At 47.0% G+C, this 25,414-nt stretch overlaps 1 protein-coding gene across 3 annotated transcripts in view; it reads right to left on the bottom strand.

Moving 5' to 3' along the window:
- The window catches only part of VPS13A (vacuolar protein sorting 13 homolog A), a 745,426-nt gene that overhangs the window by 522,406 nt on the left and 197,606 nt on the right, over positions 1-25,414 (bottom strand). For all 3 annotated transcript variants that reach the window (XM_029616432.1, XM_029616443.1, XM_029616452.1), the window contains exon 16: positions 19,664-19,758. In XM_029616432.1, coding sequence (XP_029472292.1) covers positions 19,664-19,758 — 95 coding nt within the window. The remainder of the gene's footprint in view (positions 1-19,663; positions 19,759-25,414) is intronic.

Below are 25,414 nucleotides of genomic sequence, written 5' to 3'. Positions count from 1 at the left end.
TACCAAGAAGTGGGAGGAAACTGCTGGGTCAAAAATTTAAAAGGTGTTCACAGACTTCTAGAGGACAGGATAAACTTGGGTGTCTCCATCTCTTACTGCTGGAAATAAGTAACATGTAATCTTTCCTTTCGGGATCTGCCAGGTACTTTCCAGTGGCCCAGACTGGTAACTGTCAGACAGGATATAGGCTTAATTGGTCTGACCTAGTATGGAACATCATATAGTATTGTTTCAGTTTTACTAACTTGGGGCCTCATGTATTAAAGCTTTCTCCCCATTCTATGTCTGTGGAAAAAAAAGCTTAGCAAATAAGGCCTTTAGGGGCCGGTGCAATAATTTTCACGGAAAGCGGGCGCTATGCGATAGGCAAATTAGGGGGTCGTGCTAGCAAGAAGGTACTCGAGTCGCTTGCACGACCTTAGCGCCTCCTTGCTAACGTGACTCTGCGGCGGCTGCCGGTAAACTCGGCGTCTGTTTTCATAACCGTCCGTCTGTCAATAATAAAAACGGACGCAGAGTTTATCGGCGGCCCTTTTCATTACTGGCAAATGGACGATTATGAAAACCTAAATAGGGTTAAATAGGCGCTAATCCCCCTATTGCATTAGGGGGTGGATTAGCGCCTAGTTAACCCGCATCCGACAGCGGGTTTGACAGTGCGCTCGTGTCAGCGCACTGCATTGCATCGGCCCCTTAGTTAGTTCACAAATCTCAGAGTGGTACATAAGGTCTCACCTTACCCAAAAAAAATTGCTGCCATTCTTGAAACAGGATAATAAGCTGCAGTGTTTTTCTCGCTTTTAGTTTCAATTGCTTTGCTCGATATTTTGAAAAAAGTGAATTTTTTTTTTACTTTGTCCAATATTATTGCAGTGCTAGCTTTGTTTTTAATTGCATTGCACAGCACAGAGTTTCTTTTATTTATTTTCTTTATAAAGCAGTTTGCCTGGCATGATTTTAGCTTTGGTAATACAATTAGATCACGATGCTCAACTTTCTCAGGATAACAGTGAGCCACATTCTGAATACTGTTTGCCATCGACCTAGTCCATTTCTGTATTCATTATATAGTCTTCCAACAGCAAACTACAGATCTCTCTAAAACCTTGTACAATTAAATTAAGGATAATTTAAGGGATTTTTGTGATTTCTTAGATTAATATTGGTATTTCACAGTGAAAAAAATCTCACATGATGGAATGTATTATTTGTAAATATCTGAGATGCAACACACAAATAAACTTATTTAACAGAAAGAGCATTACATCATTTTACCCCCAATACCAACTGTCCCAACTAAACCCTAACCTGCCCTCTAACCCTTACCCTACACTTCTGGAATCCATTGGCATATGTCAAGAAAATACCCACTGCTCAGTCCCTGCAGACTTCGAGTCTAATATATCAAATAGCAAGACAGGATCCTGCATTATTTCCTTAGTCTATTCGTATCTTCACTTTCATGATTTCAATCCATGAGTCCAAATCACACAGATTACTTTGGAAAAACAAGAAGAATTTGTTCCTCTGCAGGTAGTTTCCATATGTAAGAATTCCATACATCAAGAAAAGTTGACGTTTTTTCAGAGGACAAAAATACTAGTACGAAATTGCATCCGTAACATTTCATATTTTTAATATGCCAAAGCGACAAGTCTGGTAGTTTAACAATATAAAAAAATACACCATTTAGCTAAAAGCACAGCTTTTAACATAAAAAGTTTATGACCGTATTTAAAGAACACACATTTAAAATTGAGACCTAAAAGGGAAAAAAGAACTAACCGTAGGTACTGGTTATTTTGTCGGTCATTATTACCCCAATAACAGAATGCCAAAACAATGCAAGGTTGAGACATTCCCACAGAAAGTGAAAGAAGGTAACTTGGCCCTGAGAACATTTTTTACACTTTGCAGAATCAGTAAACCCTGCCTTACATGCCTATACTGGGGTTATAATTATTCTCTGAATGACACGAAGTTGTAATTCTCTAAGTATTACATTCTTGGAACATTTGGGGATCAATTTAAAACTTTCTCTGATATCTACCTTGTTTACATCACAGTGAAAATCATTTTTCCATTTCTCCGCCAACATTTCTAGTCTATATTTGGTTATAGCATGAAGATCTGTAAGGTAATGCATATAGGGAAAAATAACCCATGTTGTAGTTGCACGTTATTAGGTTCCATATTAGGAGTTACCACTGAAGAAAAAAAAATCTAGGCATCATAGTGGATTTCACAGTATGCTCAGAATAGCTGAGCACACTGTTTAACCAATGGTCGGACGCACGTCCACAGCCTCTTATGCTATAAGGAAATTAGCGCGTCCAACCCCCGGCAAAACTAACAGCGCTCATCACATGCAAATGCATGTTGATGAGGCTGTTATTCACCACAGATCTTAAAAAAAAAAAAACAAAAGGTGTGCCCAATCCGCACATTTTTACTCTCAGAAATTAACGCCTGCCCAAAGTAGGCTTTAATTTCTGAACAGCCCAAAAAGTTGTACAGAAAAGCAGAAAATAATGGTTTTCTGTACATCATCTGAGATGCTTGGGCGTGTGTTAGGAAAGCAGGCTCTCATTTATTGCATCGGCTCCTATGTCTGTACATAAGCTAGTATTTAAGAAGCCAATCCCCCCCATAGACCACATTAAACAAACACGTTGAAATACTTAAAATTAGGAAAGTTTAATCCTCCTTCCTCTTTTGGAAGCATCAACTTAGCCAAAGATAACCTAGGTCTTTTCCCCTCCCCAATAAAGCGGTAACAAAGCCTAATTAGAGTGTTAATATGCTAAGAGGTGAATACTACTAGTAGCATTTGCAGTATATTCAGAAGTTTACAAAGTAACACCATTTTTACCTACAATATGCACCCCTGCATTAAAAGTGGAAGATTTAGCCAACTATCTGTTTTAGTTTGAAAAATGTCTAAAATAAGCTTAATATTCTTTTGGTACAACTGAGAGGGACTGCCATGTATCTGAATAAACATATTTAAGAGACTGATTTTTCCACCTAAGGGGAAAATCAGACCAACAGGGTTCAAGGGATGCCCAATAAATCTAATGCCTCTGATTTATCCAGATTGAGCTTCAGACCAAGAAAGAACCAAATAGCTCAAACAATTTCAACACTACAGGCAGTGAAGGTTTGTGCATGGGAAAGTAATGTTCAGATTACTTACCTGGTAATCCTCTTTTCCTTAGTGTATGCAGATTGACTCAAAACAAGTGGGTATAGTGTGCTCGTGCTAGCAGTTGGAGACGGATCTGACGTCAGCACGGGTACATATACCCCCAAAGGAAGTGAAGCAACTCAGTAATCTTCCTTGCAAAGCTGTTATGGATATATGAGTACTGACCGATCGATTAATGAAACAGGATTACCCTGACCAATTGATAGAAGCTGGAGACCTCCAGGATTCTCAACCGGAAGGCGTCGACACCCGGCAGAGTGGATGCCATATCATAAGAAAACATGGCTTACCGGTAGTCGGTGACATCCCATGTATGTCGGCAGCCGGGCGGGATGCTGAGTCCATCTGCATACACTAAGGAAAAGAGGATTACCAGGTAAGTAATCTGAACATTTCCTAGCGTGTAGCAGATGGACTCAAAACAAGTGGGATGTACAAAAGCTACTCCCGGACTGGGCGGGAGGCTGCCCGAGGTCCGTTCAGGATTGCCCTCGCAAATGCGGTATCCTCCCTGGCCTGGACGTCCAGACGGTAGAATCTGGAGAAGTTATGGAGGGAGGACCACGTCGCCGCTTTACATATCTCTGCCGGCGACAGCATCCTAGATTCCGCCCAGGAAGCCGCGTGCGCTCTGGTAGAATGAGCCTTGACCTGTAGAGGTGGCGGTTTCCCCGCCTCTACACAGGCCGCCTTGATAACCTCTTTAATCCAGCAGGCGATGGTTGGCCGAGAGGCCGCTGCCCCTTGCTTCTTCCCGCTGTGAAGGACGAACAGATGGTCTGTCTGTTGTACTGCTTCTGACACTGCCAGGTATCTGGACAGTAACCTGCCGATGTCGAGATGTCGTAAAATTCGACCTTCTTCTGACTTCTTCAAACCTTCCGTGGTAGGCAAGGATTTGGTTTGGTTGAGGTGGAAGTGTGAGACCACTTTGGGTAAGAAGGAAGGAACTGTGCGAAGATGGATAGCTTCTGGAGTGATTCGGAGAAACGGATCACGGCAAGACAGTGCCTGTAGCTCTGAGATGCGGCATGCGGAGCAAACAGCCAGCAGGAACACCATCTTCAAAGTTAACTAACTGAGGGACAGGCCTTGAAGAGGACGGAAGGCGTGTCCCGCTAGATAGTCCAAAACCAGGTTGAGGTTCCACAGAGGTATGGGGGCCACTTCAGTGGCGGGCGAATGTGTTTGACGCCTGTCAGGAAATGCGACACGTCTGGGTCAACTGATAGTTTGCGGCATGTGGACTCTCTCGGGCGATTACCTTATTATATTGCTTCCAGCATTCTTTTTCCTTCTGAATGGGCAGAAAGAGGAAACAGAGGTCTGGGCCTTTCCCTGGGGCTCCTCAGTCGATCCCCTTGACGGGCCCGATGGATGCCAACGTCTTGCACAGCAGTCCATTGCCGGGGACTCAGCTGCTGGAGAGAATGGGAGGGGAATCTAAGCTCCCCTCTCTCCCTGGCTCTCTTTTACATCTAAGCCTGGCCAAGGGAACACCACCCAGTAATCCTGCAGCTGTGAGAGTTGCCCGAGTGTCGATGGACATGTTGACAGACCTGGATGTGGGTGTGCTGTATCCAATGAGGTGTGACGGGGCAATTGTGGCAGCTGCAAGTCCACTGCTCGAACTTGGACAGCTGGGTAAGGATACTTCGAGATGCTAGACCAGGAGGTATTGACAGTAACAGTGATGGTGCAGTAACTAAACCTTTATTACCTTCTATATCGCTACCTGCAGTCCAGAGACCTTCAGTTTTTTCCCTGAAGGCTATATGGGAAGCCATAGTGGAATTACTGAGTTCAATTTTTCAAAAGTTCTCTCCCTTGGTACAAAAATGTAATGATTTGGAACAAAGTTTCTGTTTGTCAACTACAATTTCTGATCTGGTTACAACAACTTTCTTCTATAAGAGTTCAGGTGAACTCTGTTCAACAGACCCAGCTTGCGTTGATTAAAGAAAATGCTAATACAGCTTTAAAAATGGAAAACCTTGAGAATATTGTGAGGAATAGAAATCTCGGATTCATTAACTTTCCAAAAATATCTTTAATTTCTCCGAGAGAGATGTTTAAGAGATAATTATTTGAAATTTTACAGGTTCCTGAAAATGCAATTCCTCCTGTTTCTAAAATATATTATCTACCACAATTTAAAAGGGCCATTGATGGCACACAGGGAGATGAAATGGTGTCCTTAGTTCCAGCTGAAGGACCTACTGTGGATGTTTCCACTATGTTTGAAACTTCAGATTCTGAGATGGCAGTCCTAGCAATGCTTATTGTGACGCTAGCTCTTGAGCCTGGTAAGGATTGGTTATTGAGACTTTTTTTTCCATCATAGATCAGAACAGTTTTTACAGCTTAAAATTAACGTTTTTCTGGATGTCTCAAGACAGAGAAAAAAAACAGAAACAATTTCTTTTGATGCGATCACAGGTTCAGCAAGTGGGGAGTATTTTTTTCCTTAAATTTCCATGCAAATGTATGGTTAAATATCAAAATAGTTCTTGTATTTTTTTATGATCCCTCTCAACTGACCCAATTTTTGGATGGCAAAACATTTTATAGTGTCCCTTCAGATAATCTTCAGTCATAACACACTCAATTAATGCTCCCCATTATTTGATTGGGTGCTGGTACTTGAGTATTGCCTTTTTTTTTTTTTTTTTTTTAAATTAAGCCTTGGGTTGTGGATTGGATCCCCTCACTATCAGGCCAATACAGAACGGTGTGCTCGGCCAAGCGCACAGTTAGCCCCCGTCTGGACATGCATTTTTGACACGCTATTATTACCCCTTATACAGTAAGGGGTAATAGCGCGAGGAAAACGCGTGTCCAACCCCCCAAAAACTAATAGCACCCGCAACATGCAAATGCATGTTGATGAGCCTATTAGTTATTCCCACGCCATACAGAAAGTAAAATGTGCAGCCAAGTCGCACATTTTACTCTCAGAAATTAATGCCTGCCCAAAGGCAGGCGTTAATTTCAGCCGGCACCGAGAAAGTGTACAGAAAAGCAGAAAAAACTGCTTTTCTGTACACACTCCGACTTAATATCATAGCGATATTAAATCGGAGGCCCCAAAAAAAAAAAAATCATAAAAAAAAAAAATCAGCCCGCAGTTCGTGGGTTGGAAGATGGACGCTCAATTTTGCCGGCGTCCTTTTCCGAACCAGTGGCTGTCAGCGGGTTTGACAACTGACACCGGTAAAATTAAGCACCTCCTTATTACTGCGGGCCCTCAACCTAGAGAATCGCGCGCCCAGGAGAGTAGCCTGGGCGTGCGTTGGGAGAGCGGGCGCTCACGCGCATTTTACTGTATCAGCCCGTATCTGAGGACTTGTATAAGGAATTGAGTGTGAAGATTTTGCTTATATAACGGTGTAACAATTTATTATTTTTATTTTCTTCTCTCAATTTCATATTTCTGTCAAGATTATATGTCTTGTATATTCTGAAACATAGAAACATAAGAATTGATGGCAGAAAAAGACCAACCGGCCCATCCAGTCTGCCCAGCAAGCTCCCACATTTATTTTCCCATACTTATCTGTTTCACCAACCAAGTTCAGGGCCCTTGTTGGTAACTGTTTGATTCAAATTTCCTGCCATCCCCTGCCATTGATGCAGAGAGCAATATTGGAGTTGCATCAAAGGTGAGCATAAGGCTTAATGGTTAAGGGTAGTAACTGCCACATCAAGCAAATTACCCTGATGTTTGTTTATCCAGACTGCACAGATCAATGCCTTGTTGGATGATGTCTGAATATAAATCCTCTTTTCCATATTTATCCCTGCCGTTTAAGCAGACAGCAATGCTATATATGAATTCAAAGTGATGTGTCAGGCTTAATTGGTTTAGGGTAGTACCCATGCTTATTTGTTTACCCAGATTGTGAAGTTCAGTCTTGTTGGTTGTTGTCCGAAAAATGCATAAATTTAAAAATTAAAAAACAAAAACAAAAAAACAACACCCAGTATCTGGCTAGCATTTCTTCTAAGAAAAAAAATACTTCATAGGCATACCACTACAGAATCACTGGACTATGAAGGATGGCTCAAAAGTGGTAGTGATTAAGAGATTGAAGAATGCTATGGTGGATCCTTCATAAAATTCACTGTTTCTTTGATCTTATTTCAGAAAAGATTACCCCAACTGCATGGCACATCAGCAAGCCTTATTTTTGTACATTTTCGCTTAAGCTTGCAACCATGTAAAAACATTCCAGTGTAAGGCCATAAGATTCTTCAAACTCTGATTCAGAAAGGATGTACTGAACAGAAGTCAGAAAGTTGTGACTCAGGAGACTAAGAACTATGAGGACTAAAAGTCATCTCCTTGAGCATTGGGGTCAGCTGGCATTTCACACTTCAAATGGTCTCAGCTTCAACACACTAACAATGGCATTAAAACTGCATTGGCACCAACATGCTTGGCACAGAGATTGAGGATCCAAAGAAAAGATCACCTAGAAGCATCAATGTCCAACACTTAAATTTGACCTGCTCAATGTGCCAAGTGCCACCTGCTCCTTGCTCAACTCTACTTCAAAGAATGCAGATGACAGTACTAGGATCAGCCTAGTAAGGGAACCAGACATTCTTCACGCCTCTTTGGATATTGGTGCCAAAGGCTCCTTGCCAAATCTTGGGAGGACGACAGTGTCAAAGGCCATGCAAGATCCCCCGCAACTCCATGTTCTGGGAGCAATGTGCAGAAGAGGCACACTGATGCTTCAGAACTTTCACTTAATCCTGGTGCTCTCAAGCTATATATTCAAATGTCTAGAGCCCTTGTCTCAACTTATTTATTTATTTAACACTTTTTATTTGTCTCAGCTCCTATGCCTGTCTTCCAGTCAAAGGCCCCTTTGGAATGGCCTTGGCACAAGCACTTAATAATGCTCCTTCATTCATGAATCGAGCCTTTGGTGCCTGCTACATAGAGCTAGACTTCCTTCTCGCTAAGGTAAGCATGTAGCCTGACCTCTCAGGCCAAACTGTTAGGGCATCATATGGGCATAGATCCTGCAGCCCAAGGCACCATGTTCTTGCCCCAAACTTTATAACGGTAATTGAGAAACATCTGTTTGCACTTGGAGAAGAGCTTGAAGCTGCTAGTTTGCTTCTCTGACTTTGTGATAAAAATCAAGCTAACAAATTCAAATAAAGAAGAAATCTTTTTTGAAGATATACAACCAAATAATTTGAAAAAATTATTGAAATAGATTGCTGTGTGGCCATGATGGGAAAAGAAAAAGATTGAGTGCGCCAACTAGCAACAAAAAAATTAAGAAAAGTAGTGCCAAAAAAACCTAAGAAAATTGGTTTGAGGGGGGTTTTTTTTTTTTTTTTTTTAAAGAGAAACTGAAAATTCGACAAACAGCAGGTCTGCTGAGAAGCAGACAACATCCATCAACTCCAGCAGTAGAAAGCAAACTAAGGGGTGCAGCACAGCAATAGCAGCATGGAAATTCCCACTCATGCATGGTAAAGCATTTAGAATTTTTCAGAAAGCTCAGGAACAAAATGTCCATTTGGTATTATGCACAATCACGTGATCACATTTCTTTATAGTCACTTGTGTGACTATAAAGAAAAGCACAGTTTGCAGGTGATCTCCTAGGACAGCAGGATGTTAGTCCTCACATGTGGGTGACATCATCCAATGGAGCCCGGCACGGAAAACATTTGTCAAAGTTTCTAGAAGCTTTGACCAGCACATTGAGCAAGCCCAGCATGCCACTATCTGCTTATCCACGTGAGGTCCCCCTTAAGTCTCATAACATAGAAAAATACGAGCAAAAAAAAATAAAACAAACCGGAAGGAGAACCCAACTCCACGGGGAGGCACGCAGGATTCCTGAGGACTAACATCCTGCTATCCTAGGAGAACACCTGTTACAGGAAAGCAACTGCTCTTTCTCCTAGGAAAAGCAGGATGGTAGTCCTCACATGTGGGTGAGTACTAAGCTTCAGGCCGTCCCCATTAGCAGGTGAGACCATCAGTTACTGAACAAAGTGCCAGTGGGCACAACTGTGGTACTGTTGGTTGGCAGGGGACTGTCTGGCTTCCACCAGGGGCAGAATGCAGGAAGAGTTTGGTTCAGGTCTGGAACAGACTGCACAGGACGGATTGACCAAAGGCACTGTCCTGACAGCCATCCTTGTCCAAGAAGTAGTGAGCCGCAAACTTGTGAAGAGAACTCCACAATGCGACCTGGCAAATTTCAACTACTGGGACTGCTTGGAGATGAGCCACCGACGTCACCACGGCCCGAAGAGCGAGCTTTAATTCTGCCGGCCAGCGGAAGGCCTGCTTGCGTATAGCAGAAGTCAATGCAATCCACCAGCCAATTGGATAAGGTTGTTTACCCACCACCATTCCCAGCCTGTTGGTATCAAAGGACACAAAGAGCTGAGTGGACTGCCTGTGACTGGCTGTGCAATCTAAATAGAAAGCTAAGGCCCTCTTGCAGTCCAAAATATGAAGAGCCTGCTCCCCTGGGTGGGAATGAGGCCTAGGAAAGAAGGTGGGTAAAATGATAGACTGATTAAGGTGGAAGTCAGTCACAACCTTAGGCAGGGGGTGGGTACATAAGACCACATGATCATGGAAGAACTTCGTATATGGCGGGTACGTAACCAGGGCTTGAGGCTCACTGTCTCTACGAGCCGAAGTAATCACCACCAGGAATATAACTTTCCAGGTGAGGGACTTTTTGTCGCAGGAACACAGCAGCTCAAAGGGAGGATGCATAAGCTGCAGAAATGGGCTTCAGCTGGAGCAGGCCCCTCATTAAGCGACCTACCAAAGGTTACACCGATATGGGTGTGCCAACGATACCTCGATGGTATGCATTTACAGTGCTAAGATGAACCCTGACTGAAATGGTTTGAAAAACAGACTCTGAAAGGTGCCACAAGTAATCCAACAGCTAGGGAAGGGGACATGTCCCAGGCAGATACGTCACATGCAACGATATTCCCTGCAACAGGGTGCAGGGTCCACATCTGCACCGCCTCGTGACAGAGGAGGAATGAGCCTGTGGGAATCACTCCTGATTAACCAGTCATCTAGGTACGGGAAAACATGCACCGCCCGACGCCTGAGCTACGCAGCCACCACTGCCAGGCATTTGGTGAAGACGCGAGAGGCTGAAGCCAACCCAAACGGCAGCAACTTTGTATTGACAAGTGAGCCCTCGACACAAAGCAGAGGTATTTTCTATGGCTGGGGAAAATGGCTATGTGAGCATAAGCTTCCTTGAGATCGAGGGAGCAGAGCCAGTCCCCTCTTTTGAGGAGGGGAATCAGCATACCCAGAGACCCCATCTTGAACTTTTCTCTTGAGAGAAACTTGTTCAACATCCTGAGGTCGAGGATGGGGCATAAGCTGCTGTTCCTTTTCGGAATTAGGAAATACCTCAAATGGAACCCTCGGCCCTGCTGGCGCTAGGGACCGACTATTGTGCCTGCTGAGAGAAGAATGGAGAGTTCTGTTTGAAGTATGACTTGCTGGGCACACAAACCCCACAAGGTCCCTGGGAGCTGTCGGAAGTTGAGGTACCCCTGAGGATTATGATAAGGACACATCGGTCCAAAGTGACATCCTTCCAGCAATGGGTGAAACCAACAAGCTTGCCTCTCACTGAGGGATCCAGAGTCAGAAGTGTGTTCAACTGACTTGTGCTCCCTTGCTGCCAGTCAAAAACCCCATAGCCAGGGCTTGCTGGGGCCTGGGAGCTTGATGCGAGGGGGTCGGCCCCTGGAGCTAGTGCGTGGCGTACGAGCTTGGGATGCCGGAGGATAATATTTCCTCTGCCTGTAGGACTTCCAGGATCCTTGCCTGGAAGACATCCTGGCCGAGTAAGGGGCGTCGGAAGAACTAGCGGAAAACTGTTGAAGGCTGTCAGTGGTCCTTTAATTGTGCTACCTCATCCCGGATCTTATCCTCAAAAAGGTTGTTTCCTGTGCAGGGGAGCTCAGCTAGTTTCTCCTGCACCTCTAAACAGAGATCAGAAGTCCTGAGTCAGGCCATCCTACGGGCCCAGATGCCCACAATGGCTACACGAGCTTCAGTTTCAAAGACATTGTAGGTGGATTGCACCTCATGCTTGCCAGCCTCAAAGCCCGGCAGGACAATAGCAGAGAGTGCCTCCTGCTGCTGCTGAGATAGGGTCTCCGTAAGATCCTGAATGCGCTTCCATAGATTCCGGTTGTACTGAGTCATGTACAACTGATAGGCAGCAATCCGGGCGATAAGCATGGCATTCTGGAAGACCTTACAGCTGAAGCCATCGAGCTCTCCATGTTCTCGCCCTAGAGGGGCAGAAACGTGAGGAAGCACCTGGCTTTCTTTAGGGTGGACTCCACAACACCGACTGGTGGGGGTGGTGCCGCTTCTCAAACCCCACAGCTTGCTACACCAAATAGGTGGTATCTACCTTCCTATTGGAAGGGGAGATAGAGACTGGGTGCTCCCACATCTGAAGGAGGGGGTCCTTGAAGATTGTTGAGATTACTTACCTGATAATCTCCTTTTCCTTAGTGTATATGCAGATGGACTCAAAACAAGTGGGTATAGTGTGCTCGTGCTAGCAGTTGGAGACGGATCTGACGTCAGCACGGGTACATATACCCCCACAGGAAGTGCAGCAATTCAGTAATCTTCCTTGCAAAGCTGTTATGGATATATGAGTACTGACCGATCAATTAATTAAACAGGATTACCCTGACAGATTGATAGTAGCTGGAGACCGCCAGGATTCTCAACCGGAAGGCGTCGACACCCGGCAGGGTGGATGCCCTATTATAAGAAAGACATGGCTTACCGTGAGTCGGTGAATCCCCATGTATGCCGGCAACCGGGCGGGATGCTGAGTCCATCTGCATACACTAAGGAAAAGGAGATTATCAGGTAAGTAATCTCAACATTTCCTAGCGTGTAGCAGATGGACTCAAAACAAGTGGGATGTACAAAAGCTACTCCCGGACTGGGCGGGAGGCTGCCCGGGGTCCGTTCAGGATTGCCCTCGCGAATGCAGTGTCCTCCCTGGCCTGGACATCCAGACGGTAGAATCTGGAGAAGGTATGGAGGGAGGACCACGTCGCCGCTTTACATATCTCTGCAGGCGACAGCATCCTAGTTTCTGCCCAAGAGGCCGCTTGCGCTCTGGTAGAGTGAGCCTTGATCCGTAGAGTTGGTGGTTTTCCCTCTTCTACGTAGGACGCCTTGATAACTTCTTTGATCCAGCGGGCGATGGTTGCCCATGAGGCCGCTTCCCCTTGCTTCTTCCCGCTGTGAAGGACGAACAGGTGGTCCGTCTTTCGTACTGCTTCTGACACTTCCAGTTATCTGGACAGTAGCCTGCCGATGTCGAGATGGCGTAGAATTCGACCTTCCTCTGACTTCTTCAAACCTTCTGTGGTAGGTAAAGATATGGTTTGGTTGAGGTGGAAGTGTGAGACTACTTTGGGTAAGAAGGAAGGAACCGTGCAAAGATGGATGGCTTCTGGAGTGATCCGGAGAAACGGATCACGGCAAGACAGTGCTTGTAGCTCTGAGATGCGGCGTGCTGAGCATACAGCCAGCAGGAACACCATCTTCAAGGTTAACAAACGGAGGGACAGGCCTCGAAGAGGACAGAAGGCGTGTCCCGCTAGAAAGTCCAAAACTAGGTTGAGGCTCCACAGAGGTATGGGCCATTTCAGTGGCAGACGAATGTGTTTGACTCCTTTCAGGAAACGTGAAACGTCTGGGTGTGTGGCGATGCTGTTGCCGTCACTCCGTGGACCGTAGCAGGAAAGCGCTGCCACTTGAACCTTGATGGAATTGAGAGACAGACCCTTCTGAAGTCCATCTTGCAGGAAATCCAAAATGATAGGAATCTTAGCGGCATGTGGATTGGTGCTGTGAGTTTCGCACCAAGCTTCAAAGACTCTCCAGATCCTTATATAAGTTAGCGATGTGGAGAACTTGCGTGCTCTGAGGAGTGTATCTATTACCGGCCCTGAGTATCCTCGTGTCTTCAGTCTAGCCCTCTCAATGGCCAGACCGTAAGAGAGAATTGAGCCGGATCCTCGTGGAGGATGGGACCTTGCCGCAGCAGGTCCCTGTGTGGAGGCAGGGGTAGTGGAGTCCCTGCCAGTAATCTTCTCATGTCTGCGTACCAGGGTCTTCTTGGCCAGTCCGGGGCCACTAGAAGAACGAGGCCTCTGTGCCGCTGAATCTTGTGTATAATGGCGCCCAGCAGGGGCCACGGAGAAAAAGCATATAGTAGGATCCCCTGGGGCCATGGCTGTACCAGGGCATCGATCCCCTGGGACAGAGGATCCCGCCTGCGGCTGAAATATCTGGGTACTTGAGCGTTGGACCTGTCCGCTAGTAGGTCCATGCCCGGGGTCCCCCACCCATTCACAATCATCTGGAACGCTGTGGGTGACAGCTGCCAGTCCCCTGGATTTAGGCTTTCTCTGCTGAGGAAGTCCGCCACGGTGTTGTCCTTCCCGGCGATGTGGACGGCGGAGATGTCCTGGAGATTTGCTTCTGCCCAAGTCATCAGGGGAGCTATTTCTAGGGATACCTGTTGACTTCTGGTTCCGCCCTGTCGGTTGATGTATGCCACCATGGTGGCGTTGTCTGACATCACTCTGACTGCTCTGTGTCGAAGTCTGTGGGCAAATCGCAGGCATGCTAGCATGACTGCCCGTGCCTCTAGTCGGTTGATGTTCCATCCCGACTCTTCTCTGTTCCACCGCCCTTGGGCGGTGAGTTCTTCGCAATGTGCTCCCCAGCCGCTCAGGCTGGCATCTGTTGTGAGCAGGGTCCAGGTTGGAGAGGACATTCTGGACCCCCGGCTCATGTGGCTTTGCTGCAGCCACCATCGTAGCTGATTCCGCACCCTGGCTTGTTGAGGTAGGTGCACGGTGTAAGTCTGTGATCGCGGGCTTCACCGAGATAGGAGGGCGCGTTGTAATGGTCCCATATGCGCCCGTGCCCATGGTATCACCTCCAGAGTGGATGCCATAAGGCCGAGGACTTGCAGGTAATCCCAAGCTGTGGGCCGGGTGGCGCGCAGCAGGGCCTGCAGACGATTCTGGAGCTTCGCTCTTCTCTTGGGGGTCAGGCTGACTGTCTGCCTGAGTGTCGAATAGGACTCCTAGGTATTCCCTCGACTGAGATGGCTGTAAGGAACTCTTGCTCAAGTTTACTACCCATCCTAGGCTCTCTAGAAGAGCAATAACTCGGCTGGTTACCCGGTGGCTCTCTTCCGGTGACTTTGCCCTGATCAGCCAATCGTCCAGGTAGGGATGGATGAGAATCCCCTCCTTCCTGAGGGCCGCCGCCACTACTACTATGACTTTGGTAAAGGTCCGTGGCGCTGTGGCTAACCCGAAGGGTAATGCCCGAAACTGGAAGTGTTGGTTCAGGACTTTGAAGCGTAAGTAGCGCTGGTGATCCCGATGGATTGGGATATGCAGGTAGGCTTCTGACAGATCTAGGGATGTGAGAAATTCCCCTGGCTGTACTGAATTTTTGACAGATCGCAGAGTTTCCCATGCGAAAGCTGGGCACCCGTAGGTGGCGGTTGACTGACTTGAGGTCCAGGACGGGCCGGAAAGTGCCCTCCTTCTTGGGCACTATGAAATAAATGGAATAATGCCCCGAATTCATCTCCCCCGCAGGCACTGGAATTATGGCTTTGAGGGAGAGAAGCCTCTGTAAGGTAACCTCTAGTGCCGCCCTCTTGAGGGGTGAACAGGGAGATTCTACAAACTTGTCCGGCGGGAGCCGCAGAAAGTCCAGGTAGTACCCTTCTCGGATGATGGCTAGGACCCATTGGTCCGAGGTAATCTCGACCCACCTGCGGTAGAAGAGGGTCAGCCTGCCCCCAATGGCTGCTACCCCTGGATGGGCCGGCTGATTGTCATTGTGGGGTACGACCGGGACCGGAACCCGAGCCGGTTCCCCTCTTATTGTGCTTAGTCCGAAAGGACTGGCTCCTGGCCTGCGACTGAGGTGCATGGTAGCGAGTCCCGTAAGGGTTGAAGCGCTGAGAGGTTCTACCGCTGGATGGTCTAGCAGACGGGCGCTGCCTCCTTCGTGGCCTGTCTTCTGGTAGACGAGGTAATGGAGAGGCACCCCATTTATTGGCCAGTTTCTCCAGGTCACTGCCGAACAGGAGAGATCCCTCGAAGGGCATTCTCGTGAGACGTGTCTTGGAAGAGGAGTCTGCCGACCAGTTACGTAGCCAGAGCTGCCTCCTGGCTGCCACTGAGGATGACACTCCCTTGGCTGCCTTACAGACGAGATCGGAGGCAGTGTCAGTGAGGAATGAAAGAGCTGATTCCATCTCTTCTCCCGGGGCGTTGTTCCGAGCCTGTGATAAACAGGAACACGTCACCACCGTGCAGCAGGTCGCAATTCGTAGGGACATGGCTGCCACCTCAAAGGCCTGCTTCAGGATGGCGTCCATACGCCGGTCATGTGTATCCTTGAGGGCTGTCCCCCCTTCTACCGGAATGGTGGTGCGCTTCACAATTGCGCTAACTATGGCGTCTACCTGAGGGCACGCCAACATGTCCTTAGTTGCCGGGGCTAAGGGGTACATGCCAGCCAAGGCCCGACCCCCTGAACGAAGCCTCCGGCGCAGCCCATTCCAGATCGATGAGCTGCTGTGCCACTTGTAGGAGGGGAAAGTGGTGAGAAGTTTGGCGTAGGCCCTCCAACAGGGGGTTCACTCTAGGTTCCTCTGGGGCGTCATGGCCTGGAAGAGCCAGTTCCGACAGGCATTGAGAGATCAGGCCTGGAAGATCCACTCTGGGAAAGAAGCGCCTCATAGTCCGATATGGTTCCATCCCCGAGGGAAGCTCTCCCTCCTCAGGGGGCTCATCTTCTTCCTCCGGGCAATCTGAATCCCCATAATTGGGGCTATCAGATGGCGAATGGCCGCGCCTAGGCCGCGAGGGTCCAGGAGCAGAGTCATCAGGAACGTACGGACCCGGTCGGGAAACCGATTGCATCGTGACAAAGGCATGAATCCCTTTGAATAATTCCACCCAGGAGATCGAAGCCAGATCTGGCCGCATGGGTACCAGGCCTCCCTGGTTCACTGGCTGCTCCCCGCTGCTTGCTGGCTCCGGAGTGTTCCCTGAGGAACCGGCAAGAACGCTGGGCTGTGACCGGCCCTGGCCCGGGACTCCCAGGGCCTCTTCACATTGGGCACATAAGGAGTCTGCATCCTCGTTCTGAGTGGCCCTGAGGTTGCATGCAGAGCAGAGACTTATGCCTGATTCTGGAGGTGCCGGTACTGCCGAAGCCTGGGCTCTCTTACGCTCCATCTCGCCGGTGAACTCAGTCAGAGTCTGTGCTGTGCGTGAAAGGCGGGCGCCTGCTAACCAGTGCTCAGCAACGTGCGCCTAGGAACGGGCGCCTAACAATATGCGCCTAGCAATGTGCGCCTATGAACGGGCGCCTAGCAATGTGCGCCTATGAACGGGCGCCTAGCAATGTGCGCCTATGGATGGGCGCCTAGCAATGGGCGCCTAGCAATGGGCGCCTAGGAACGGGCGCCTAGCAATGGGCGCCTAGGAACGGGCGCCTATCTCCATGGGCGTAGCAACGGGCGCCTATCGCCGTGCGCGTAGCAACGGGCGCCTATCGCCGTGCACGTAGCAATAGGTGGGGCGCTCCAGGTAGAAGGCGATGGCGAGCAGGCAGACAAAATGGCGACCCTCTTGACAGGCCGCCCCAGAGGCACACTCTGCTACTCCTCGGATCCTTCGGAGACCAACAAGTAAAGATATACGCCTTACCTTGTCTTCGGCGCTTCCCGGCTGCAACCCGGGCGGTCTCCGGCTGCAGGGGAGAGGGTGAGTACCTTCACTGCCGCGCTCGAGGAGGTGCACCCGCTGCCTCTAGGCCGCGCCCGAACTCGTCTCGCTCGGGGGCCAAGTCCACGCTGGGACCGAGGCTGCCTCTAGGCCACGCCCGAACTCATCTCGCTCGGGGGCCAAGCCACGCCCGAGCCCTTCTCACTCGGGGGCTGGGTCCCTGCCGCGAGTCGGCCACCGGACCGAGGCACTTACCTCTGAGGGACCACGGAAATCACCTCGGGAAACTCGACTGGGGGAGGGACCGACTGGTATCACCACAGGAGTGCGGGGCTTGTCGTTAGGAGATGTCGTCTATGAATTTAGTCATTAGAATTTGGAAGAACGCTCAGCGAGCGTGAGGTAGCTCCAAACTGCTTTGGAGACTGAAATTACTGAATTGCTGCACTTCCCGTGGGGGTATATGTACCCGTGCTGACGTCAGATCCGTCTCCAACTGCTAGCACGAGCACACTATACCCACTTGTTTTGAGTCCATCTGCTACACGCTAGGAAAGTTGTGGATAGGAACCGCCACGATCTCCTTAGGAGCGTCGACAAACTGGAGCACTTCCAGCAACTTGTGAAGTGCATCCTCCTCCATCAGCAGTTGGAAGGGGATAGCCATGGCCTTGGCCTTGGCCCTGACAAACCCCGCGAAGGACAGATCTTTGGAGGAGAAGACTCTGAGACGGAGTCATCCAATTAGTCTGGGGAAGACTCCATGGATCGCTCTGGTGGGGGGGGGGCATCGGTAGCCGTTGGGGGATCGAAGGCCCCTTGGGCACCGGTTGCATCAGCAGGGTGCCTAAAAGGACGTCCAGATGCTCAAGCAGGGGTACTACAATAGACTGCGGAGGCTCGGGCTCCAGTATGGGGGCCGGTGGCACGGGCGGCTCTTACACTCTGGAGAGCCGAGCACCACGGTCTGAACCCTGCAGTCCAGCTCCCTCCTGAAATTTCGGTGAGGCCATAACCAAAGGAGGGGGACGAGGCATCACCAGCTCTTCCCTCAGGTCTCCAAGGTGGCATGGTGCCCAACACAAATACCAGTGGGGAATGCCTGGGACTCCCAAGGACATTGGAGGATGGGGCGTTCGATGGCCGGGGTCACTTCGGTGGCGATATGGCCACCGCCAATACCGCACCAGAACCGGTGCCATGCGCTGATGGCGACTGTTGTCTGTGCATGAGGAATCTCCCACGGTGCTCGGCCCGATCTTTCCCTGGCACCAAGGCAGCAGAGGATCCTGATGTTTGGGACATCGGTGAGATCATGGAGGATCGGTCACCATCCCCACAATCCTTCGAAGAAGTGGAGAGAGGAGTAGTGAGAAGGAGCGTATGAAGTGGTTCTCCACGACCTCTCGGTGTCGATGGCTCCGACACAGGTCGGAAAGAGCAGACTTGGACAAAACGAAAAGTTTCTCCAACTTATCAAGGTGTGCACGACGGCCTTTTGGGGTCACCTCATCACACAGGCGACACCCCTGGATGTCATGCGAGGCCTCCAGGCAGAGGATACAAACCTCATGCGGATCCATAATGGACATGGTCTGTGGGCACTGGGGGGCACCAACGAAAACCGGACAACGCCATAAAACTTACCCGATGTGGTTGATGACCGGCAGTCACCGATAGGCGAGATGTTGGGAATTGACCACAAAGAAATGAAAAACGACAACTTTAACCTACTGAGGAGGCACCAGCCGCGAAGGGGGACCAGGTAATGGAAACGGGGAAAAATGACATTTTTCAAGAAAATGAACGAGAAAAGAGTGGAGTTCCACGAACTGCGAGGCAATTGCACCACGGAAAAGAAGAGACTGAAGAGAGACCTCGCGTGGATAGTGGCATACTGGGCATGCTCAGTGTAATGGTCAAGGCTTCTAGAAACTGACAAAAGTTTTCTGTGCTAGGCTCCATCAGATGTCACCCACATGTGAGGACTACCATTCTGCTTAAACTAGGAGAATGCTTGTTGTCAAAGAAATGACTTCCTATTTCATATGCAATATAATAAAGATCAGCAAACAGCCTGAAATTTAACACTCATGAAAATAGAAATATAAACTATGTATCAACGTAAGGAAATTGTAAGTCAATATCCTAGGAGACTGAAGAAGAAACACTTTATAAAACCAATAATAAACAAAACAGAAGGCCTAATGATTGTCTGCTCATGCCATGGATGGAGGGCATTTGTGAACCCAAAGAAAAAAATCTGTTCACTAAAACAAAACCTACAATTCTCCTAAGGAACCAAGTAAGGGACAAATTCAGATTTTCAAACATTTTATTCAAGAACCAGAAACTAGAGTTGCTAACTTGGTGTGGAACTGGTTAAGCAGCATAGCTCAGAGAATGGTGGTAAACGGAGTGTACTCAGATGAATGTAAACCAACCAGAAGGGTACACCCAAGGCTTGGTGTAGAATCTAATGCTAATAAAGATATTAAAATATTGCAAAAAATAACTTGGAGGAAATATATACCCACTTACAAATGAATCAAAAATATTTGCGATTTAAATGCTTATTCTTTAGTGAATAAAAGATAGCCAGATTTTACTTACTGATTTCGGCAAAGTTGGGTCAACAGTTGCTTCACTATATCCAATAGCTGCATAGAGTTTACGCTTTTCTTCAGGTGTCATCAAATCTTCAAAACCTATCACATTAACAACATTCACTAAATAACTGCTAAACATAAAAGTAAATTTGTAATAAAATATGTTCAGTCAAATGCAACATCGTAATTTTTGTATAGGAAACTAAATAAAGCATTGCAAAACGAATAAACCTGACTGCTTAACTATCCACACATAATACATGACAATACTACTAAATGTATAGTTTTATACTTGAAACAGTTTTATACTTTGAGACAGCATATATTTTTCCTGGTTTCAGTTACAATTGTGAGCAAAAATATTAGCACCCCTGACTTGACCTCTACAGGATACAAACTTAAACATGACATCATTCTTCAAATTTTAAGACATATAAACTAAAATGCATAATTACTATTTGCAGTTTTATTTTTACAGATTTAAAATACGCAGTGAATATGACATGTGCAAAGATTTGTGCACCCTTTCAGTCAGTACTTTGTAACACCTTTTAGGTCAAATACCAGCTTCCAAACATTTCCCATAGCCAGCTAAGAGTCTTTCCATTCTTGCTTCTGGAATTTTTTCCCACTTTTCCTTGCAGAACTTTTCTAGCTCAGAAATATTCTTAAGTCTCTTGCATGTTTGAAATCACCCCACAGATTTGCCATAATATTCAGGTCTAAGAACTGTAAAGTACATTCTAGAACTTTCATCTTTTTGTCCTGTAAGCATTTCATGGTTGATTTTGAAGTATGTTCAGATCATTGTCTTGCTGAAATATTTAACCTCTTTTCAGCTAAAATTTTTCACTGACTGTGAGACATTAGCTTCTAGGATAAGTTGATATTTAGTTATAAAATAAATAAATAGTTGAAGCCGTTCTTCCTTCCAGCTGCAAATATTTCCTGTGCCACTGGCTGTTGCATAAGCCCAAAGCATAATACATCCACCCATGCTCTTAAGCACTGGCAAGGTATTCTTTTCTTCAAATGCTTCACTCTTTTCTCCAAATGTTTGTATGGTTGAGACCAAACAGCTCAATTGTAATTTCATTAGTCCAAAGCACTGTTACAAAAAGATTCAGGCTTATCAAGGTTTGTTTTCCATATTTTAGATAATGACTTTTTTGATGAGGTCATGTACATTGGGCAAGTCACTTTACCCTCTATTACCTCAGGTACAAACTTAGGCCTAGATTGATCAAAATGCTAAATATTTCACATGAAATACACCTGTGAGCACGAAAATGGGCGTGGCTAGCATGTTAGAATTATCCCATTGTGTGCTATTTTAGCACTTCGCATAGGTAGTTTATCGCAACGTGCATTAAGTTTATCACACCCGCAATATTTTCACGCCGTAGCTTGCCCAGACAGGCATTTTCTGATTTTGGGAGAGAGAGAGAGCAAGAGAGAGCGCAAGAGAATTTTCTCTCAAGCATATTCATTGTGGAAATCCTGAAAACCCGACTGGCTGGAAGGTCCCCAGGAGAGGATTGGGAACCACTGAGTTAACCTTTTCAGCAGGACATTTGCGGTGATCTGTGGGTTCTGTTTGGCAGATCTGACCATTTTCAGGCAGTTCTATTGGAGATTTTCCTTGGTATTCCAGATCTTGCTCTGACCTATACAGTTCTATGTAAATTCCATTTTTTTAAACAATGTTTCTAATGGCTGAAATTGTTAGCCAGAAGCATTTCAAGAGATTTTATAGCCTTCCCCTATTTTGTTACAGTGAATTATCTTCATTTTTAACTGCTCAGATAGCTGCTTTGAGGAGTCCATTGTTGTGAAAGTAGACAGATCAGAGTAAGCAGAGTTGCTTACCTGTAACAGGTGTTCTCACAGGACAGTGGGTGTCATCAGGATGGAGCCCAAGCACAGAACACTTTTATCAAAGTTTCTAGAACTTTGACTGGCACTACTGAGCATGCCCAGCAGGCCACCAACCCTGCATCCAGCAGAGATCCCCCTTCAGTCTCATTTGTAGTAAAGTACAAGCGAAAAATAAAATAAGAAAATGTAAACGGACCCAACTCCGTGGGGTGGCGGGCAAGTTCTGTGAGGACTAACATCCTGCTGTCCTGTGAGAACACCTGTTACAGGTAAGCAACTCTGCTTTCTCACAGGAGAAGCAGGATGGTAGTCCTCACATGTGGATGATTAGCAAGCTACAGGATGACCAAATGTCATGTAGCCAAAACACCTGACAACGTGCAACAGGTACAACTGTGGTAGTTTTGGTTAGGCAGGCAGCCTGATCATCTCCCTGGGTCGTAGGAAGGGTTATTATATGGGAAACAGGTTACATAGGACCGACTGGCCGAAGATGGAATCCTGTCTACCAGCTTTGTCAAGACATAGAAACATATAGAAACATAGAAATGACAGCAGAAGACCAAACGGTCCATCCAGTCTTATGTTCTGTCCAGCAAGCTTTCACTTCCCCCCCACCCCATACTTATCTGTTACTCTTGTCCCTTGTAAGTGACTTTTTTTGTTCTATTTCCCTTCCCCCCGCCATCAATGTAGTTAGCAGCGCTAGAGCTGCATCTAATGGAGAGAGCTCCATATGGCAGCTCTACAGATGTCAGCAAGAGGTACGGAACGGAGGTGTGCCACTGACGTTGCCATAGCTCTTACGGAGTGTGCTTTAACACTTTCCTGCAGACGAAGTCCTGCTTGATGACAGCAAAAAGAAATGCAATCTGCCAGCCAGGTAGATATGGTCTGTTTGCCTTCTGGAGTTCCCAATTTGGTTTTATCGAAAGAGACAAATAGTTGGGTGGACTTCCTGTGGGCTGCAGTACAATCTAAATAAAAGGCAAGAGGACAGTTACAGTCCAAGGAGTGGAGAGCTCGCTCACCTGGTTGTGAGTGAAGTCTTGGAAAAAAGGTAGGAAGAGATTATAGATTGATTTAAATAAACTCAGAGACTACTTTTGGCAGGAATTTAGGGTGAGTACAGAATATGTCTCGGTCGTGAAGGAATCTAGTATAAGGTGAATATGTTACTAGTGCATGTAACTCTGACTCTCCGAGCGGATGTTATGGCTACTAAAAAGATCACCTTCCAAGTGTGATGGCAAAGCTCGCAGGAATGTAAGGGCTCAAAAGGAGGCTTCATAAGTCATGCTAGAACAACATTAAGGTAACGTGTAAGAATTGGAGGGCGTGGTGGAGGTTTAAGTTGTAGTAAACCTCTCATGAAGTGAACTACGAGTGGTTATGCTGATATCGTGGTATTTTTGATACCTTTGTGATAAGCAGCAATAGCGCTTATGTGTACTCAGATACAGGAAGTCTGTAACCCAGATTCCGAAAGATGCCAGAGGTAATCCAAGAATTTTGTTGTGGGACAGGAAAAAGGGTCTATGTCCTTTGATGTGCACCATGAGGAAAATCTTTTCCATTTTGCACGATAAGATCTTCTAGTAGAAGGCTTTCGTGAAACTACAAGGACTTGGGATACACTGTCAGAAAGGTTTAAAGACTGCAGAATTAGCCTTTCAACATCCAAGCTGTCAGAGATAACGAGTGGCGGTTGGGATGATTTAATAGACCGTTGTCTGCGTTATTAGCATTGGGTCTGAGCCCAGGTGAATAGGTTATTGGACTGAAAGGTCGCCGAGGATGGGGAATCACAACTGATGCAGCCAGCAAGGAGCTATGAGAGTCATTGTGCCCCTCTCCTGTCTAACTTCATGAGAGTCTTGCTGATGAGTGGAAATGGAGAGTAAGCATAGAGGAGACCCGTTGACCATGAGTGAGCAAAAGCATCTCATGGAGATGTCTTGTGACTGGGGTATAGACAGTAGAAATGGGGTCGTTTATGATTGTGTGGTGACGCAAAGAGGTCTATTTGCGGATGACCCCACAGGTGAAATATGCGGTGTTCTACAGCGGGATCTAGGAACCACTCGTGGGGATGAAAGGTCCAACTGAGGTTGTCCGCTAGTACATTGTCCATGCCCGCCAGGTAGGAGGCTCTCAGAAGCATAGAATGGGAGAGAGCCCAGGCCAAGATTTGTGCTGTCTCTTGGCATAGCAGATAGGAGCCTGTGCCCCCTTGCTTGTTCAGGTTCCACATTGCTACCCGATTGCCTCTCAAACAAAGTAATCCTGATCCAAACAGAATCTTGAAAGGCGAAGAGGGCATATCGAATTGCCCGGAGCTCCAGAACGTTTATCTGAAGCTTTGCTTCCGCCGTAGTCCAAATACCCTGGGTTTCAAGGTTGTTGACATGGGCTGCCCGCCCCTCCCCAACCCAGGGCGGATGCATCTGTCATTAATGTGATTTGAGACTGTGGGGTCTGAAAGGGTAGTCCGATCAGTAAATTGGACTCCAGTATCCACCAATTAAGGGAGAGACGAAGTTGGTTGGTGACGTGGACAATGTGAGACATCTTTTGACTTGACTGGGACCACTGGGATTTTAAAGTCCATTGTGTCATTCTCATGGCTAGACGAGCCATGGGAGTTACATGAACTGTGGATGCCATGTGACCCAGCAAGGTCAAGAGAGATGACGAGCCGTAGTGGTTCGGCGAGATTGTACCGATTTGGCTATGATTGTTGGTGAGCATGCCCTTTTTGGGAGAAATGCTTTTGCCTGGACGGTATCAAGATCTGCTCCTATTAATCATATTGTGTGAGATGGAGTCAGATTTGACTTGGGATAATTGATTAAAAACCCCAGTGATTGGAGCAGACATTGTATAGAGTGACTGAATTGCTCCCTTTTGAGTCTGAGCCCTGATAAGCCAATTGTCCAGATATGGATAGACATGGACATTATTTTTCTGTAAATGGGCTGCTACAACTGTCAGGCATTTTGTGAAAACTCGTGGGGCTGATGCGAGCCCGAATGGAAATGAAGTTTCCATTCGGGCTCGCATTAGGTCAACTTCATTTCGTATTGGAAATGAAGTTGACCTACTGTGAATCTGAGGTATTTGCAATGAAGAGGGTATATCACGATGTGCACGTAAGCCTCCTGCAGATCTAGAGAGCAGAGCCACTCTTTCCTGCTGAAGCAGTGGAAGCATGGTACCCAAGGTTACCATTCTGAACTTTTCTCTTTTGAGATATTTGTTTAGGGCACATAGGTCCAAAATTGGGACAAATGCCTCCTGATTTTTTTGGAATTAGAAAGTAACGAGAGTAGAACCCTTGGCCCCATTGCTGTCGAGGTACTGGTTCTACAGCATTTGATTGTAGAAGGGTCAAGAGCTCCACCTCGAGGAATGGGGAGTGACTGTTTAGAGTTATGACTGGATGGGGTAACTCATTTGGTGGTATAGTGAGAAAGTTTAGACAGTATCCTTGGTTGATCACATTTAGGACCCACTGATCTGTTGTGATAGTGTGCCATAGATTGGAAAAAAGGCACAAACGACCTCCCACTGGAGAGGCTAGACCTCTCTGTGGGGCTGGTTGGGTTTTAGGCGTTCTGACGACGAATCTGACCTCTTTGTGGAGGTTTAGACTGTCGAGGAAGAGCTTGAGGTGGATAATACCTTCTCGGTTTATAGGTAAACAGTCTAGGATCTCATCGAAAAGATCTTTTAGCAGTGGATAGATAATCCGTAGGAAGGGTAGACACCTGACGCAAGGTTTTGTGGTGGTCTTTTAATTGTGCAACTGTTTCTTGGATTTTAGTGCCAAATAAGTTGCCACCGGTACATGGAAGATCCGCTAATCGGTCTTGGA

Source organism: Rhinatrema bivittatum, chromosome 1, assembly GCF_901001135.1.
Source record: "Rhinatrema bivittatum chromosome 1, aRhiBiv1.1, whole genome shotgun sequence".
NCBI classification, from domain to species: Eukaryota; Metazoa; Chordata; class Amphibia; order Gymnophiona; family Rhinatrematidae; genus Rhinatrema; species Rhinatrema bivittatum.
This window is presented reverse-complemented; position numbering and strand designations above follow the sequence as displayed.